The sequence below is a fragment of the Pezoporus occidentalis genome, unplaced genomic scaffold (genome assembly GCF_034315485.1).
Source record: "Pezoporus occidentalis ecotype Australia unplaced genomic scaffold, CSIRO_AGI_Poc_V1 ctg25, whole genome shotgun sequence".
NCBI lineage: Eukaryota > Metazoa > Chordata > Aves > Psittaciformes > Psittacidae > Pezoporus > Pezoporus occidentalis.
Window position 1 is genome coordinate 1,166,378 of NW_026914394.1, and position 18,432 is coordinate 1,184,809.

At 47.3% G+C, this 18,432-nt stretch overlaps 1 protein-coding gene and 1 long non-coding RNA gene across 5 annotated transcripts in view; one reads left to right on the forward strand and one right to left on the reverse strand.

The window, feature by feature from the left end:
* Nucleotides 1-5,267: 5,267 nt before the first annotated feature.
* On the reverse strand, nt 5,268-16,639 carry LOC134165850 (vitamin D3 hydroxylase-associated protein-like). 4 transcript variants are annotated; one of them, XM_062623022.1, is made up of 15 exons: nt 16,286-16,635; nt 15,221-15,334; nt 14,745-14,888; nt 14,269-14,402; nt 13,744-13,950; nt 13,606-13,646; nt 13,199-13,323; nt 12,313-12,438; nt 11,463-11,560; nt 10,748-10,847; nt 10,157-10,200; nt 9,479-9,518; nt 7,205-7,313; nt 6,199-6,344; nt 5,268-5,503 (listed from the first exon to the last, which is right to left on the reverse strand). In XM_062623022.1, the coding sequence occupies exons 1-15, from the start codon at nt 16,493-16,495 to the stop codon at nt 5,375-5,377; spliced, it is 1,767 nt and encodes a 588-aa protein (XP_062479006.1). In that variant the 5' UTR covers nt 16,496-16,635; the 3' UTR covers nt 5,268-5,374. The 4 variants fall into 4 exon arrangements, 2 of the variants coding, with proteins under 2 accessions (XP_062479006.1, XP_062479007.1); XR_009965658.1 differs by lacking the exon at nt 7,205-7,313 and having other exon boundaries at nt 16,286-16,639; XM_062623023.1 differs by lacking the exon at nt 7,205-7,313 and having other exon boundaries at nt 10,702-10,847; nt 16,286-16,638.
* Nucleotides 10,319-18,432, forward strand: part of LOC134165864 (uncharacterized) — a 303,752-nt gene continuing 295,638 nt past the window's right edge. The window contains exon 1 of the long non-coding RNA XR_009965664.1: nt 10,319-10,459. This is a non-coding gene — a long non-coding RNA (uncharacterized LOC134165864). The remainder of the gene's footprint in view (nt 10,460-18,432) is intronic.

Here is an 18,432-nt window from a genome sequence, read left to right on the forward strand (position 1 = left end):
TTAACTGGGGCAATTTATGGGCTCTGAACAGAGGATGCCAAACCCAATTCTAAGAAACAATCCAGAGCTGTCAGCAATTAGCTGTATGGTAACAAATGAAGCTGGCCTTTTACTGTGTTCCCTTTCAGTGGCACCCTTGCTCAGAGGAAGCCCCCTCAGGGAAGGCATTGCTGGCTTTATGAAGGCACTGACATGGGGACATGCCTGCAGCCTGTCCAGCTCCTGCCCCACGCTGCTGGCTGCAGCAGGTACCTCTGGAAGGTGCATGTGGATAGGGGCAGCACACAGCAATACCCAGCGCTCTTCCAGCCTCTGGGAATCTGTGCAAGATTGCCAAGTCAGAGGTGGGCTCTTTGCCTATATGACAGCGATATGACCTCTATTAGGGGCTGAACATAGGTGGGAGGCTTCTTCCTTGCACTGAGGAGGGTCAGGGCATTGGCTTCCCACATCTGGCTGCACACTGGGATCTGTGCTCCGATCTTGCCCTTTAGACACTTAGCAAATGTTTAACAGAGAAAGATCGAGCCGTGTCTGAACCGACTTGGCGTTTCAAAGGGCAGATATCAGCAGGCACAGCTGCATTTCCAGGCAGCTGGATGCTGCTGAGGAAGCCCCTTTCCCTATCAGTGTGTGGGCATACCCACCTCCTCCATGAGCTGGAGGTAGGGCTCCTTCTGCCACTGTAAGGCCATGTACAGCACTGCTTTGGGACAGCCATAAAGCTCCTGCCACAGCCTACAGTGCAGACACATGCAGTGGGGAGTGACTGCAGGGAGTGAAGGCTGAATCCACCTTTAGGATGGGGATGGTTTCAAGACCTGTGTTTTGCACCCTCTGAGTAGATCTCCTGAGGTGCTCCAGGAGCCATATGAAATGAAAGAGTTCCTGCTGCAGAGGGGAGCAGCTACACAGAGGTGGACAGTCTGGGTCACAAGAGGGTGGCTTTGTGTGGACCCACATCCAGGCAAAGAGGAGCAGGGGGTGCTTGGGAGAAAAGCCTGCTGAGAAAGAGACCATTTGTCCCCTGGGGAAACCGAGATAGGGAAGCAAAGGGATGTCCCAAGTCAAATCTCAGGTCCATATCAGAGACCTGCCCGATTCACAGGTCAGCGTTCACCCCTCTGCAGCACACTAGTGTGCACTGACCAACCAAGGCCAAGCACAACGTTTTGGGGATGTTTTCTCACATGAATCAATCCAGGCCCCACGTCAAACTCACCCGTGGAGTCAGGATGAAAACCAAGACCCTTTTCCCACGAGGAGTCAGCCTGTAGCAGCTCATCTGGAATTTCGTTGTGGCATCCACAACGCCGCCTTCATTTGGACCATCACAGAAGAAAAGCAGTCAAACCAACTCAGTCCACCCTGTCCACAGCAAGAGCTGCACTGTCTTTGCTTGCAAAAGTAAAATTGCAGTGACTTATTGTCATCACACTCTATCCAACACCTTCAGCTCTCAAGCAGGCTGAGTTTGGACAGAAATGTCCTATAATTAAACAGTCTTCTCTCTAAGTTAGTGATAATTATTTTTAAGTCAGTTTTGACTGCATTCTGATTAAAGTCATAAAGAATAAATCCGGACAGTTGTATCTCACGTTCATGTGTTTGGAACCAAACACTCTGATGTGCTTTTTCCTAACAGTTTACACAACAGCACGTGCAAATTACACTGCTCTGAAAGTACTTTAAAGGCATTCACAAAATGCTCAGATCACAGTGAAATGGGCTGGTCCCCTCTGCAGAAGTTCTTCCAGTTGACTCAGAGGGATGAGTGAATGTTTTCTGGGAACTCTCCAGTTCCTGAGTCATTTCAGCCTGGAGTAGATATTGAAAGCATGAGACTTTCCTAAATTCCAGTCCAACTCCACCAGCACTCACAGAACATCAGCAGCTCTTAAGAGCCTGCCACTACTTAACCTGTACCTTTCCAACAACCAGGAACAGTAGCTGAGAGGTGAGGGTCTGTTTCTGTCAACCCTTTTTTGTGTTCCCAGCCAGGACCATGATTGCTCTCCCTTTATAAACTGCAAGAGAGAAACCTCTCATACCAACCCTCTGACATCAGGGGCTGCTTTGCCTCCTGACCATCTCTACATCATTCCTGCTTTTGTGGGTATTGCACTATTTTCCTTTGGCCTTTCCACAGCCAAGTGGGTTGTATGTATCCTACTTACAACTTCTCCAGCAAGGCAGACACAGCGTCAGTGAAGATACTGCAGAAAGCTGATAGTTCTTCACCAGATGTCCAGGAGCATTCCTGCTTCTTCTGTCATACCTGGTGTCTTGCACAAGTCTGTCCTCACTGTGGGACAGCAGAGACTTCAGTGCCCTGGTGGTGAAGGGATGTCCCTAGCTGCTCCATAGCTGGGCACAATGCTTGCCACAGGAAATTGGGCTTTTCCCGGGTGTAACCATGGGTAAGTAGGGCAGGAAGGGAGGCAGGAAACCTGAGTGCGAAGCAGAACAGCAATACAAACAAAGGAACAAAGCAGCAATGAGAGAATAGAATAGAATAGAATAGAATAGAATAGAATAGAATAGACTAAAATATGGGAAAACAAAAAGCAAAGCATATTGAGACCGTGGTTGGAGCAATGAGGATCTGTGCAGCTCGCAGCTGTTCCAGAGTGAAACACATACCAACCCTAGCGCTTGCATTTTTGCGTTTCAAATGTCAAGCTATTTCTAAACATCGCATTTTAGCTGCTTCAACTACCTCCTCCCTTGAAACTTGTTTAAAACCGATGTCTGGGATCCTGGAGATGTTTGTGTCTAACACTGCTACTTTCTGTTACACCAAAGCTGTGTTTACTTCAGATCTGCAAGAGGCCAACTGACCTGTTCCAACAACTTATGATCTGCTCTTATCAGTTCCTCTAGATGGTTCTATTTGCTCCTAATGATGTGGCTATACAAAGTCTAACCTGCAAACTAAAGAAACCCCCCTGCAGGATAAAGTAAAACCAAATACTAAAGCTGGAGATGTTTGATAACAAATCATTGTCTGGTGACTCAGTCTCTCAGCCTTGCTCAGTTACCCATCTACACGAAATGTAGCTTGAGGAAAACAGGTTTAACTTCTTATTAAAATCAGGAGGAAACATTATCAAAGCAAAGACCACAGCCAGGATATTGTACTGAAGATAAGAGAAACTGATAGAAAGCAAGCCTTTTTGGCCCAAGCAGTGTTTCTATCTAGTAAAACAGACAAAACCTGGACTTCAGTCAGTGTCAGGCAGCTGGACTCTGCAATCAGTGCCGGTTTGCAAGGGCTGCACAGCCTGAGCCAGTAGCTTATGGTGAAGGAGCCACAGAAGGGTTTGAAACACAGCAGCACTGTGCTGATGGGAAGGAGCTGAAGTCTTTTCTCCATCCCTACTAAAGGCCTTTCCCTCCTTGATTTTCAGTGCCTGCTCTCACCAGACATTTCAGCATCACCCTCACTGCTTTTCCCTCCACACCCGACATCATGGACTACTTGTCCTGAGAAGGACAGAAAAGTGCTTTGCTCTCTGCCAAGCTGAGGCACTTACCTGCTCTTTAAAGCCCTGAACAGATCCTTACACCTGGTCCAAACCTGTGTCTTGTTTCCCCCACACATCATCCAGTTCCTGTCTCCATCTCATCCTCATCACTGAAGTGAGTGCCAAGAGAGCGTTGCCTGAGCTGCAGACCAAGGCTGAGATCACCCATGCGCTCTGCGTCAGCATCTGCTGGATCATAGTGAGAACTTCCCTTTGGGAGCTAACGCTGCAGGATCCTTAGATCTAATGTCTGCCTGGAGACAGGCAAGGGGAGAGTGGGAGAAACAATAAATCCATTCCAGAGCCACTCACAAAGAGCGCAAGTATGCATGGGGAAATTCCTTTCAGGAATAGGACCCTTTCCCTTCATTCAGTTTTTATATGGAGGGATACCAGAGCAAAGGACACTGTCCTTTCCTTGCAAAACAAGGTCTCTGCATGCCCAGATCTAGCCAGGAGTAACAGTTGGGCAGGTCATCTGCTTAATGATGAGCTCCCACAATGCAGGCATGGAGAAGGCACAGATCATGGCAAATCTTGATGCCCTGCTTCAAGGTACACCTGCTTATTAAAAGCATTTTGGTCTCCTGCATCACTCTCACCTTCCCTTCCAGCATTTTCCTCCATCTTGAGAGTGAAGGGCAGGCCAAGAAACAGCAGACAATTGCCACAGCGACACTGGAAGCACTAAATAGTGCGAATGGTCAAAACACAACCACAAAATGCTCAAACTCAGTTTTCCCTCAACTGTTTATTACAGTCAATAAAAATTCCCCGGCCTCCTTTTCCCATTGCTTAAATGGAACAAACAATAAGGAACAGCAGTGACGACAGACCAGTAGCCATTTTTCACAGTTTAGGCTTAAATAAAACTAAGCTTTCCACTACTCACTGCAGAATTAAACTGCAGAACCCACCACCACTGGATGGTGCAGAGATCAAGAGGGTAAATGAGTTCAGCAAGGGGCCCAACAAGCTCACAGAGAGCTTTCTTGGCAGTTATTAAAGCTGATGGGCTGACTGCAAGCCTTTGCTGAAACTTCTCTTTTTGGCAGAGATCAATGGCACAACCAGAAGGGGAATTCTGCACTTATCAGCTTATACTCTGCCATGGACATCTGCTCCTGCCCACTGTTGGAAGTAAAATACTGGGGTAAATAGCTCTTTGGTCTCTTATCATGAACTACAGTTATATATACTTATATATACTATATAACATATATACTTATATATAACTATATATAGTTATATATATTATATATAGCATATATAGGATACTAGATAAATATAGTGTATATAACTAGTATATATACACTACTTATATATACACACACCCTAATAGTATACATAATACATACACTTTATGTAGTTATATATATATTACTACATTTTTATAATATATAATATGAATATAATGGGTTTATAATATAGTAGTTATATATACGAGTTATGTATGCAACTAGTATGTATACAAATATATACATACTATAGCATATAGTATATATGCTATGCATGCTACACTATATGTGCAATATATAGTATATAGCATATTATATACTATATGCTATAGTATATATGCAGTTAAATATACTGAATATATAACTACATAGATGCACAGTATATATAGTTACACTGTGGTGTAATTATGTATCTGGACTCCTCTGATCCCGCATTAACACTCATTCTTTTGGTTTTTAACTAAATGTAACCCTAACAAATTAAGAACAGTTTGTGCAAAGATGAGATTTTTGCTGACTATTTTTAAACAGCATTTATTGCAGCTTCTTGAAACAGTGGTTCAGAGTCTGCAGGTCTCTGTCTGCTTTGTGGTTATTGGTTCCTAGAAATTACACATTTCTCTTCATGCTGTGGGCAAGCGTCTCCACCTCCTTCATGAAGCGAAGGCACAGCTCTTCCTGCCATGGCAGAGCCACGCACTGAACAGCCACTGGCAGCCCCACAGCTCCTTCCACAGCCTGCAAAACATAAGCATGGTGCTGAGTCAGAACACTCAGGGAAGTGCAAGAAAGAATATTGTCTTATGACATTAGAGCACCTCCCTTATGAAGACAGGCTGAGGAAGTTGGGGCTGTTCAGCCTGGAGAAGAGAAGGCTGCGTGGAGACCTCATAGCAGCCTTGCAGTATCTGAAGGGGGCCTATAGGGATGCCGGGGAGGGACTCTTCATTAGAGACTGTAGTGATAGGATAAGGGGTAACGGGTTAAAACTTAAACAGGGGAAGTTTAGATTGGATATAAGGAGGAAGTTCTTTCCTGTTAGGGTGGTGAGGCACTGGAATGGGTTGCCCAAAGAAGTGGTGAGTGTTCCATCCCTGACAGTGTTGAAGGCCATGCCTTGGGTGACATGATCTAGTGTATGGTATCCTTGTCCATGGCAGGGTGTTGGAACTAGATGACATTAAGGTCCTTTGCAACCCAAACCATTCTGTGATTCTATGACATTATAGGAAGAGAAGACAAAGGAAAACGTGCACAGGGCAGTGTCAGGCTGAAGTACACCAGCCTGCCTGCACTGCGTGCAGGGTAGTAACATGGTGTATACAAACTGTGTGAACTAAGCAAGCTCCCACTGTCATCAGATGTAGATAAGCCAGAGGTGTCACTGTGCCAGTGATAGCCTTCAGCTAACACTTAGCTCTTTCCTCACTGACCTCTTTCAGCCTCTTATCCCAAGAGTCTCCGTAGTGCCCTCGGTAATGCTTCAGTTCTTCTTCATCAGCTCTTGTGACTGTGCTGACCGGCACCACCCCAGCAGGGAAGTCTAAGACGTTGTATAAATTGGTATAGGAGGTCGCAGCTGTAAAAGGTCACACAAAGAATGGAGAAAGGCAAAACTGAGTGTGCTGGGCCAGCAGTGACGGTCAGATGATAATCTGGGTTGCACAAATTGCAGACTGCAGTTGCTGGATGTGAAGAGACCATGAAAACATGCTGCTTTCAAAGGGACTTTTGATGGAGAGGTTTGAACCACAGGCTCACATGGCTGCTGAGAACAGAGAGAGACCTATCCCTTACCTATCAGTCAGCTGGAGGTTAGATCTGCTCTGAGAGAGGCAGATAGGAGTATTTGATCAGATTCACAGTCTGTGTCTATGTCTCACATATCCCAGGGAAAAATCCCAGCTACTTTTTCATGATAATCCAGGTGCCCAGTTCTGTAACACCATCCTGGGGATTTAGGATCCCAAAGGGCCATTGCTAGGGGGATGGAGGACCCCAGCTGTTTGCTGGAAGCTATAAAACTACTTCATTTTTCTGAAAGTCACAGGCAGTGAGCTTTTCTGCTGCTTGCAGAGTCTTTGGTAATGTAAGATGGGCACATTCAGAAGAGCTTGGCCTTCTACTAAGGTCTACCACCCCTCTGACAACTCTCCTCACAGCCGCCTTCTGCTGCAAGAATAGCTCTTGGGCTTTCTACATGCAAAGAAAACTCACCCATGAATGGCTGGGACAGATGTGCCACTAATTGCTGCCCCATAATAATCCAAACACCTGATGGAGCTGGGTGCATGAGAAGACCCACTCTGGGGAGACCTTCCCCAGAGGGAAGACCAAGCACCACACATGGGGAATGTCCAAGAGACTGGAATATCTTGCTCCAGCTCTGCCCACAAACACCACCATGAATGCATCCAGAGGCACCTCAATGGAGATTACCAAAGAGCTTCCCAGCATAGCCATGGTTAAAGGCTGGCCCCAGTGCAGGACAAAGAATCACATCCAGCCTCAGCTTCCTCCATTTGACAATGAATTCAGTGCGGTAAGCCTAGGAGGAAAGACAGAGATGACAAACAATATCTGTTGGACAGCAGTGGCACATCAATGTCCTACGGCATGAAACAGGGAGGACAAAAACCTTCCTGGATACAACTGAAATGTAAAATAAAATCTGGAACGTGCTTTAAAAGAGCCAATGGATTTTGTTCTTCCATCCTTAGGTTTCCTGTCTGAATACCGTGTGCTGCCCTGAACTAGATATTAACGCTAGGTGGGCATTTCAGAGTTGGTTTATTCAAGTATTAATCCAGTCCTTCATATGAACAGTTTAGTCTTTGAATGTCATTGAATGGAGATCAACAATAGTTTGAAGAATTACGTCTAGCTGACTAAACAGTCAGGCTTCCTAAAAGCTTTGTTATTTTGGTAGGAGAACCTAGAAGATGTGAATTCAAAGTATTTTCACAAAACCTTTCATGCTGCATCAGGATACAGGTAAGTAAAAGCAGCAGCAAGAGACAGCAAGGCAAGCCTAAGCTCTTCCCCCTGCAGTGCAGGAAGCACAGCTTCAGACTTGGACTACAGATCGAAGAGATATCTAGCTTTGTAGTCTGGGTAACCACAGCTTTGCTGAACATCAGGCAATGAATGAATCCATCCCCAAAGAGCTGATCCACTTTGTCTTAGTAAGTAGACACAGATGGACCACAGCATGGCTGCTTCTGCAGCCGTATTCTGGTTACAGGGATGCATTTGTCCTGTGGTCCAGTCCCTGTTCTGCACAACTCCACATTTTCCGTACGAGGGTCTTCCATATCTCTCAGAGAGCCCCAGCCACGAGGCTGTTTTAGTCTGACCTCAGTTTCCATCTGCAGGCTGACATCCTTCCTGCTGACAGGGGAACAAAGGAGATAGAGAGGTTTCCAGGAAATGCTCTCAACGCAGCTAACCTGATGGTTTTGTTCTGAGAGAAAAGCTGTTTGCTAGCCAAAAGTTTTGAATCAGCTTTTAGTTGCAGAGGAAAAAATGTGAATATGAGTTCACTGAAGAAAACAATTCAAAGTATCTCTGAGGCCAACAAGCCTTTTAAAGAGTTTTCTTTTTGGTTAGATTTGGAGGGGGTTTGTTTGCTTGTTTGCTTTTTGTGGTTGGTTTTTTTGTACGTGTGGTTTGGTTGGGGGAGAGGAATCTGTGTTCACCTAAAAAACCCCAAACCCATTTCCTTCCAAACACTCACATCTGCACAGTGACCAGGCAGGTTTTTCCTCTACCCTATAATGTCAGACCTGCTGCAAGTAAGCAGCATGTCCATTGAGTGACTGGCACTGATGGAGGCTGCGTGGTGCAAGATGCAGGCATGATTCTTCTCAGGGAGGGCTGAGAGGGTGCCCCAGGGAACACAGATCCTGCCTTATGGGAGGGAACCAAAACAACTCGGCTTTGTCAGCCTTGCAAAACACCAGCTGAAAGGGCATACAACTGCTCTCTATAAATAGATCAAGGGCAAGGGAGGCAGTGGAAAATACCAGAGAGGAGAAGTTCTGTTTAAGCACAAGGACAGGAATAAAACGTGGATACACTGGAAGTGAATAAACAGCACAGGAAATATGAAGGTTTCCAACCATCAGAGAAGAGAGGAGCCAGACAATAAAAAATAACAAAGCAAGCATAAGCAATCAGAAAACTCAACTGGTTTTAAAGAGGAACCTGCACAGTGTGTGGGCAGCACTGGACTCAGTTGTCCAGGAGAACACTTCCTGTCCTATGTTCCTGATCCCAAATGAGATCATATGGAATCCACCTAAGCCAAAGAGTTCACAGCCACAGTTTCTGACTGCCAGGGTCTCTGCTGGATAGCTCAAGCATGGTCTTAGCTTGTGACAATAGCACCTGATGTCTGAAATGAAGGATTTACACCAAGAGACAGAAAAACGAAGACTCATCTTTAGTGGCTGTACTTACATTTTTCCTGCTTAGAAAATGCAGGGCAAAGGATAATCTTTCTTCCCCATGCTCCACTAACAGAGACCTCCCTTGAGCTCTTAGCACTTCTTGCAAAGCTTGACTTTCAAAGAGCCTAGCGGCTTCATTTCCACCTGATCCATTTCCAACCCAGGATTCATCACAGAGCGCAAAGCAATTGCTTAGGAACTTCAGGGATCCCTCACTATATTTAGTAAGGAAAAAGGAAAAAAAATACCAAATTGACATTACCTCCACTGCTCCACGCTGATCCCAGAGGTTTTTGGCAGACCTGGAAAGGCGACAGAATTAATCAGCTTTGGGACTGTGGCAGCAGAACACGCTTAACAGCATGCAGTCAGCCCACTGTTATGGAAACTGTGCGAGCCTTCTGGGAACAAGGCAAAGTGTCACCCAGATGATTCCACTGGGCTCACACGTGCTTACAGATACAGCAAAAGAGCTTATGTTAAATCATGCCACCGGTCTTGGGGCTTTAGCACTTAGAAAAAGATCATGGCAGCTCTTCCAAATTCACTTTGGAAGTGAAAAACTCCCATTTTGATGTGTCTCTGTCTCTTTTGGAAGGGCAGGTACTTCACACCATGATGCACTTGCATGCAGAGACCTCTGTTCAACCTGGCGCGTGATGCTCTGGTACCAGAATCCACCTGATGGGGAAAGTAGCCTGTATCTCTCTGTGCTGATCTCCATAGCCCTGCCATGATGAGGATCCTTGAGCTCTTAAAATAATCCCCGATGGCATAACACTGTGCTAAGCCCAAGTGGTGCTGAGGCAACACACATTCATCTGGCTCAGCCTGTGCTGCACAGCCCTGTGACGGGGCTTTGTGCACAGCCATGTACCTGCGCGAACCAGTGCGTGCACTGTGTGTCCCCTTTCTCTAGAGCTACTTCAGCATGTCTTACCCCACTCCACAGAGAGCACTGAGATCCCCAGCGATTCTTGGGTACTTTCAGAGGGAAGAGAAAAAACTTGGGATTAGTCAACAACACCGCAGCTGAAATAGCTGGCTACCATGGGATTGCACTTTGGGCACACTTCTTGTCCCAGCAGAAGTGGCTCTGAAGAACAGGTATGGTTTTTAGTGAAGGGGTTTTACTCCCACATTAATTTATACATTTAATCACAACAACCCACACCAATAAGGCTCTATGCCACACCGCTAGCCTTGGAGAGCATCTTCAAGGATGCTGTTTCAATACTTGCTAGTGATACCCATTCTCTTGGAGCCCAACCTTTATGTGGCTCATGAAATGGATCATATTTTGATATCCCCACACAAAAGTCCCACAGAAGTCTGTCAGACCCACTTGATAAGTTCAGCCTGGGTTTAGGGACTAAGTGTATTCAAGTGTATTTCACTATGAAGCCCATCAGGGACTTAACATGAAGCAGCAAAGCAGTCCCAGAGGGGAGCAGTCTATCTGCCTGCGTGCAGAAAATTCCCCACCTTGCAGATTTCCTGCAGCACAGACGAGACTCCTCCACACACTTACTATGGGTTTCAGAAGGACAGCGAAGATCCTTTTCACCAGAGCAGGAAGCCTGTAAGTATTGAACTGGAATCTCAGGGTGGGATCCACAATGTCTCCTTTGCTGGAAGGGCAGAGAGTGAAGAAGTCAGGACAAGCCTTCCATGCCAGAGCTACAGCAACAACAGTGCTGTTTCCAAAGCAGGGTTTGTCTCAGAGGGGAGTTGGTAGAAGACAAAACCTGCCTGTTTTAATCTAAAACACTGAACAAAAGATGCTGATGTAGGGTTTAGATTCCCAGGTATAAATGCTCACTGCAAAGGCTGTCAGTGTCATAAAGGCTCTGGAGAGCTTTGCAGTGATGGGACCACATAAAACCCTGGGCATGTTTCACCTGAAGTGAGGGAGTGGCAGGGTGGGTATTTTGGTCCGTAGCCAGTGCAACTCATGGCACCTCCATAGCAAGTTTCATAATGTGTGATGTTTCCCATGTCCCAGGGATTAATCACACACAAAACCAGTTGCCACAGCACTGCTGACATGTGTTACTTTATCACCCTACCCCATTGTCTGTGCTTGCCAACTGCTCTTGTAATGTAGCTGCTGCTCATGCTGAATTCATCCTTTCAGATATTGCTCCCCGGCTGCTCATTACTCGGTTTTCACCCACAAGAACATAAACCACTGGCTATCAAGTTCCAGGTCTCCTGGCCCACACTGAAATGGGGTTTTTACTCACAAGCAGTCCATCAGGTGAGCACCACCATCCGAGAAAATCCCTCTGGTGAACAGCTCATCTACCATGTAGTCGATCTTGGGTGGTACAAAGGGAACAAGCTGCAACAAAACCATCCCCATTCAAGAAGCAACGATGACCGATGATTCAGAGCCCTCTGTCAACAGCACGGCCTCACTAGTGAGGTGAGGGGGAAGCAATGGGAAGCTTAGGCCCTCCTTGCTGCTGTATTTCAGACCCCATTTTCAAGGGGACCTGGCTTAGCAGCGTCTGCCCACTGTCCTTTCCCGTTTCCAAAGCATTAACACATACTGTGACCTCCCATCGGCTCCGTTCCTCCAGTCCTTAAAGAAGCATTTCTAGAGGCTTCAAAACACCAAGTACTTTTAATATGCATCATTGGAACAGCTCCCATATAGAAATCCTCACTGGTGGAGCCACAGAGTAATTTAGGATAGAGGAGGTCCCTGGAGGGTCAGCTATTCCAACCCCCTTCCCACTTACCCACCAAGACATCTGTAAACTGCATTTAATGGCTGACGGATCATGGAAACTGCTGTGAGCTTGGTATTTATGGGAACACTAAATACGATGAAATAAAAGCAGTGCTTTAGAAAAGGAATGACTTAGATATAGGAAGGTGATTCTCTTGTCTGCTAGGCAAGGAATATAAGCAAGGTCGCTTTGGTTTGAGAAGCAAGCTGTTGCATTTGCCTTCCTCTTCATGATCCTTGCAGCAGAAAGGGATGGTCCCTGATTTATGGGCAGCAAAAGGAGAATTGGGAAGTGACTTGTCCTAACTTTATGAGGAGCAGGATAACAGCTCCAGGCAACTGCAGGCATGAAAACTCACCGTATGCCCTGCATCCTGGAGGAGCTTTCTTGTCTCCTGGATAGCTCGTTTCATGCTGGGTGAGGGTTGGAAGTAGCCATCTCCTTCATAGTATCCAATCCGAAGTGGCTTTGAACTGGTGTAAACCTGTGAGAAGAAAAGCCATCGCTTGCACCCATGGGACATACGAGATTGGACCATTCCCAGGGGTTACGGAAGCAGCAGCTGAGGTGTCCCGAGTTGGAGGAATGATGGGAGCAGTAGGGCTGGTGGAAAGCAGTGCTGTCCAGTTCATAGATCTGCAGCAGTGGTCCTTGGTATGGCCTTTCTGACACCACCTCCTGCCCTGTGAACAGCTTCGAGATAGCAGGTATGATAGCACCTGTACAGACCACACGCCTGGGATGCCTGGCATGGACAGAGGTCAGGGGCCTCTTCTTCTAGGGTAAGAGACTGGTCTGTATTGTCTGGGTGTCAGGGACAACTAAAAGGTCCTAGAATCCTGGGACCTAAGCCAGAAAGACATGATCAGATGGCAGAAGCAGAGAGCTAATGGCAAAGCTCAGTGACTTCAATCATGCTCTCTAATTAAAGGTGTGAGAGGCAAATTTCTCTCATCAGTAGAAATCAGCTCCTTTAGGGACTGGTCCAGGATGGAGCCAACAAGCTTGTTTTGAACATTGCTGGGATGGGAAGGGGTCAGTATCTGGCAGGTCTCATCAGTATAAGCCAACCCTGCTCTGTGGCTGCTTCCTGTGGTTGCTCATGCTGTGTGGCCTCTGCTCAAAAGGACATTTGCTTCCCTGGGTCCTTCACTATCTTGAAACACGAAAACAGACAGGAATCTCCCAAGATCTTACTTCTGTTGTTGGGAAAATAGAGACATGGGATTGCCTCTGGGCCTTACCTCCTCATTGAAGGGGATGGGGGGCACAGTGGGGTCCAGCCGGAACATCTCATCGCAGAGCAGCGCCTTCATGCAGAGGGCCAGGCTGTCCACATCCCTCGCCATTGGCCCCAGCGCTGGCACTACTGCAAGCAAAAAGGTCCTATCACTGCAGGAAGAGGTGCTGCCTCATAGTTACTGGTAGGGGTCCAGCATGGAAGAGTTTAGGTCAGGCTGGGGAAGAGGAATGGGAACCAGTGTAATGGGGAAGAGGAATGGGAACCAGTGTAATGGGGAAGAAGAGAGCGCTGAGTGACTGGCCATGAGACACATAATTGAGCAAGCACATCTGCTGGCATTTCAGCAGTAATAGGAGATGTAAAAAGCAAAGGTTCGATGGTAATAAGATGTCATCTGCACAGACTTACCTGATTCCATTCCTACTATAGGAGAAACAACACCCAGTTTGCTAGGAACATAATGGGAGAAGCAGATTAGCTTCTTACTGTAAAGCAGGCCACCATGCTGAGGCGCAGACTTCCCGTTTGGGAAGTGTTGGGACGTACCTGATCCTGTTGCCTGTGGGTTTGAGCCCACACAGCCCACAGAAGCTGGACGGCAGGCGGATGCTACCAGCTACATCTGACCCAATGCCCAGGATAGAGCCTCCCCCTGCAATCAGGGCTCCCTCCCCTCCTGAGGACCCCCCGGGGCTCTTGTGGTGGTTGAGAGGGTTCAGTGTCTGGCCAAAGATGAGGTTGCTGCAATCATAGCTGGGGAGAAGATGAGGAGCAGGTCAGTGAGGTAATTCTGTCTCTGCAAACCATAAATACAGGTCACAGAGCATCTGTGCAGGGATGAGTGTGGAATTAAGCCCAGCAGGTAGCACCAGCATGCAGAAGATTTGTTGGGATGGCTGAGTTTAAGAAAAAAGAGGTATCAAATGCAAGAGAAATAATTTGAGATTGAAATGAACTCAACATGTATGATTAGCTTAGACTGATTAGACTTAGCCTGTGCACACGGGCCCACCCTCTGAGATAGCAGGGGTCACCTATCATAGTGTTTTCATGAAGGCAAACAGCAATTACTTCATCATTGTCTGTGGGACGTTGGTTCTCACGAAGGGGATTGCCCCCTGGTACTTTAGAACCTGGACGATGACGCTATCTTCTTCCTTTACTTGGCCCAGGAACTTCACCATCCCTCCAGAGGAGATGTGGCCCTTGGGGATGAGAAGCAAAGCTCTTTAAGTACGGAGAGATGCTGTTTGGATCTGTGACAATAACAGACACAAGCCCTGATGCCTCCCATGTCAAAGTTCCCACCTAATTTTTCTCACAAGCAGAACAGCATTCGAGTAGTCCAGGGAAAAGCAGATCAGAGCAAGTGAGAAATTTCTGCATAAAACAAAACTTCCATCAGAAGAAAGGCAGGTTTGCTGGTCCCATGATATTTGGTCCAGAACATTCTTATCTGAGGGAACTCTTAGCCAGTCCTGATGAGGATGAGACATCCTGGCCTGTTCCCACCCCTAGGCCAAGAGGCATGGGAATTAGAGATGTACCTTGCAGTCAATGTGCTCCTTGATGCTGACGGGAATGCCATAGAGCAGCCCCTTCTCCTTCTGATTCTTCAGTTTCTGGAGTTGATCTTCACAGCCATGAATGAAGTCTGTCACACAGTTCACCTCCCGAGTCACCTCCAAAGCCTCTCCAGAACAAAGAGCATTGACATAGATGAACAGATGAAAGGAAGGAAGGAAACAATATTTAAATTGAGTTTTCCAGGTGAAAGTTCAACCTCCTCAAGTCTCCATTATTCAGATCTTACTTACAAACTTCAGATATTCCTCGCTGCAGTAATTGTCTGGATCTCTGTCATGCACATGTACCCATAAACCACCCTTCAGACATCACATTATTGACAAACTGTAACCTTTAGCATTGCTGGTTCTCTCAGCAAATGAGCTGGGCTTTGATTTGAAAGCCCCACTGCAGAAGAGCCCTGCAGCATCTCTCCCGTGCTGGAGGTACCACTCACTTTGCCCATATAGGTGTAGAGGATGCTTTCTGGGGACAGGGAACCATCCTTCAGTTTCTCCACCAGCTCCACCATTGTCAGTGAGAGGATTTGCGCAGTCTGGGTGCTTGGATTCTGCAAAGGGCAGGAAGTTGGGTGCAGGGGGAAGAAACCAACAGAAGAGGCTGTTGTTGAGGCTGCAAATACCCAACTCTAATAGGTGCCCAGCAATGACCTTGAATGGGAATTTAGGAGGCATTTCCTGTAGAAATGCAGGGGTCCCACATAGTGCTCTGTGTATTGGAGTGAGGAATGTACTGATGGGGAATCTGTTGAGTCTTAGTTCATAAAACCAGAACCAAATAGGCAGAAAATGGGTGCTTGACTGGAGAGCTGCATGAACACGTAGGAGAGGTTTGAACTATCTGTGTTTACTCACAGATATGAGTGTGTGCTGAAGAGCAGTTCAACCAGCCAAAGTTTTACAAAATTTATCATAAATATGGGGGGAAAAAAAGTGTTGGGCTGTTTGCAACCTCCCCTCCCCAAGAAAAGAATGGCTGTAGGCTTTTATTATAGGTTCAAGGCAAATCCCATGTCCAAGGACCTGACCTCCTAAAATCCAGGTACTTCTTTACCCAAGCATGGGCAGGAGGGAATGGCTTTTGGTTACCCATGTGCAGATGCTGGAGAGATGTGAAGCCCACCCCTGCTTGTACTTTGAGGGTCCTGGGGCAGACAGGTCCCTATGAAAGGGCAGAGATAAGGAGGATGGCAGAGGAAAGGCTTAGCAGTAGGGATGGATGAGGAGAAAAGGGCATAGGGAGGTCTGGGGATCCCGAACTCCTGTCTTTCATCCTCAGGATTCCCTTAAGAGGTCTCTATTAAGAAATGCTTCCTTTATGCTGTCTTTATAGGAGGTCTTTCTGTGGCAATGGAGGGTGGTGAACCTCCAGAGAATTTGTGATGACACAAAAAGTGCACATGCCCTAAGCGCCACTCAAAGAGGGATCTTATCAGCACTCCATTTCTTTAGTTATCCCAAATACAATCCCTTCCTCCCACACACACTTTCCCCCAAGGTACCTCTTGCTTAAACCCGCAAGCTGCCTTCTGCATTCGCTCCAGGGCCAGATCCCGTGCCCTCCTCGCCTCCTTCATCTTCTGCTGGATCTGCCTACGTTCCAGCCACTTCAGCAGCACAACAACAGCTACTGAGCTGCACAGCAGAGCAGAGAGGGTGCGAGGGTCTCCCCATGATGCATCCAGGACCTGCCACAGTCGCTCTTGGGTCATGGTTCCTCTCCCAGTCCTTCCCGTTCCAGTCCAGCTACAGACGCTTGGGTCTCCTGCCTTCTCCTAAGGAGGGCTGATGAATGCAGACTGCGCAATCCGGCTGTGCAAGATCAGTTCTGAAGCAGAGCTGCACTATCAAAGTCCATGTTAACATTAAAGTCTAGGAGTGGATGTTTTACACCACAGACTTTAAAGGGGCTGGCAGCTGGAGAAGCGCTGTGTTTCAGGCTGTAAAGCAGTGTGTTCAGCTCACACTGGGTTAGGGCGTGTTGCGGTCTAAGCCCAGAGGGCAGCCCAGAACCAGGCAGCTGCTTGCTCACTCCCCTCCCTTCCTCCCCCAGCTCCCAGAGGGATGGGGAGGAGAATCAAAAGAACATAATTCCTACAGGTTGAGATACGAACAGCCCAGTAACTAAGGTATAACACAAACCACTGCTGCTGCCACCAATAATAACGATGATAAAGGAAATAACAAGGGAAGAGAATACAACCGCTCACCACCCGCCGACCGATACCCAGCCCGACTGAGCCCTTCTGGGTAACTCCCCCAGTTTATATGGTGGGCATGATGTGCTGTGGTATGGAATACCTCTTAGTCCTGTCTCTGCTTCCTCCCGGCTTCCCCTCCTCCCTGGCAGAGCATGAGACTCAGAAAGTCCTTGGTCAGACTAAACATTACTGAGCAGCAACTAAAAACATCGGTGTTATCAGCGCTGTTCCCAGGCCAAAAACAGCACTGCACCGGCTACTAAGGAGAAAAATGACTGCTACTGCTGAACCAGGACAGGGGGGTATCCCGCAAGGCTGTGTTTCTTCAAGCCACTGCTGCTGCTGTACCTGGCTACACACAGGAGGCAGCTGGTAAACAAGCTAGGTTTGGGCTATCCCTACTACACCCATGTTTAATAATTAAGTAGCACTTAAGTGCATTAACTAGGGGTGCTCTGCCATCATCTCTGTCCCTTAGGCAGCAGCATGTGCAGCCTTTTGAGCCTAGGACTACATAGCTCTACTTGTCATGGGGAACCTGGTGCAGGGAGTGAAACTTCACCTATTGAAGAGCAAGGAGCTCAGAAGAAGAAAGAGCATGAAGGTACAAGCAGGACACTGACTCTGGAAAGGCAGTGTGGAAGGAGCTATCAAAAGATGCCTTCAAAGAGTATGACTGCTGTGTCATTTCCAAACCAAACCCATTGAAATGCCTTTTTTGGGGGGGGGGGGCACTTCTGGGAAAGCCCCTCTGATGGACCCAGCATCCTATCTGCTCTCCAGTTTCTAATCCGTGTTCCAGCCGCAGAAAGCAAAGGAGCTGGACCACACAGCCTTGGATGCATGGAACTGTCCCATGGCTTAGTGGAGAAAGCAGAGGCTGAAGAAATTAAGCTTCCCTCACGACTCAAGGGTTGGCAAGCCCCCAAGGAATGAAGTGGGGATGTCTCAAAGATCATTGCCAAGATGCAAGGCAACACTGCTGTATCTGGAGCAATGTCGGCTCTGCTCCAGGCACTACATTTAGCAGAGTTTGTAAGGAGGCTTCATCCAGGGTAGTAATCATTGGTGTCTGGTGCAATTTTGTCTGGGGACCAGAATCCAGTGACCATCAAGCTATCATGTTACCTTGCCTGTTACAGACATGTCCTGTGGGATCATTCCTGTGGCATCAGGGAAGGGAGCTTGGGGAAGAAGCAAGACCTTGTACAGAAACTGAGTGCTTACTGGAAAGGCAAGGAGGATCCTCCCAGTTTGGCCAGGACAGAGACAAAAACAGCCAAACAACTCAACATGGATGTCACCCACTGTGGGGGATGTGGCCTTCATTGCCCCATCCCTGCCCTTCACACCAGCTTCCCCCTGGGAGCAGCTAGCAGCCAATCCCTATTGGCAACCTCAATCCCCAAAGCCACGCAGCACCTTTGGCCCTGCCCAGTGCATTGTGC

Bases quoted from the DNA above. Each gene is read 5' to 3' on its own strand.
- LOC134165850 (XM_062623022.1), bottom strand. From the start codon at position 16,495: ATGACCCAAGAGCGACTGTGGCAGGTCCTGGATGCATCATGGGGAGAC. The intron at 13,951-14,268 runs GTAATTGCTGTT...TCTTCTCCCCAG, and splicing joins GTCCCACAGACAATGATGAA to CTATGATTGCAGCAACCTCA. The intron at 11,561-12,312 runs GTGAGTTTTCAT...GTTTTGTTGCAG, and splicing joins TCCAGGATGCAGGGCATACG to CTTGTTCCCTTTGTACCACC.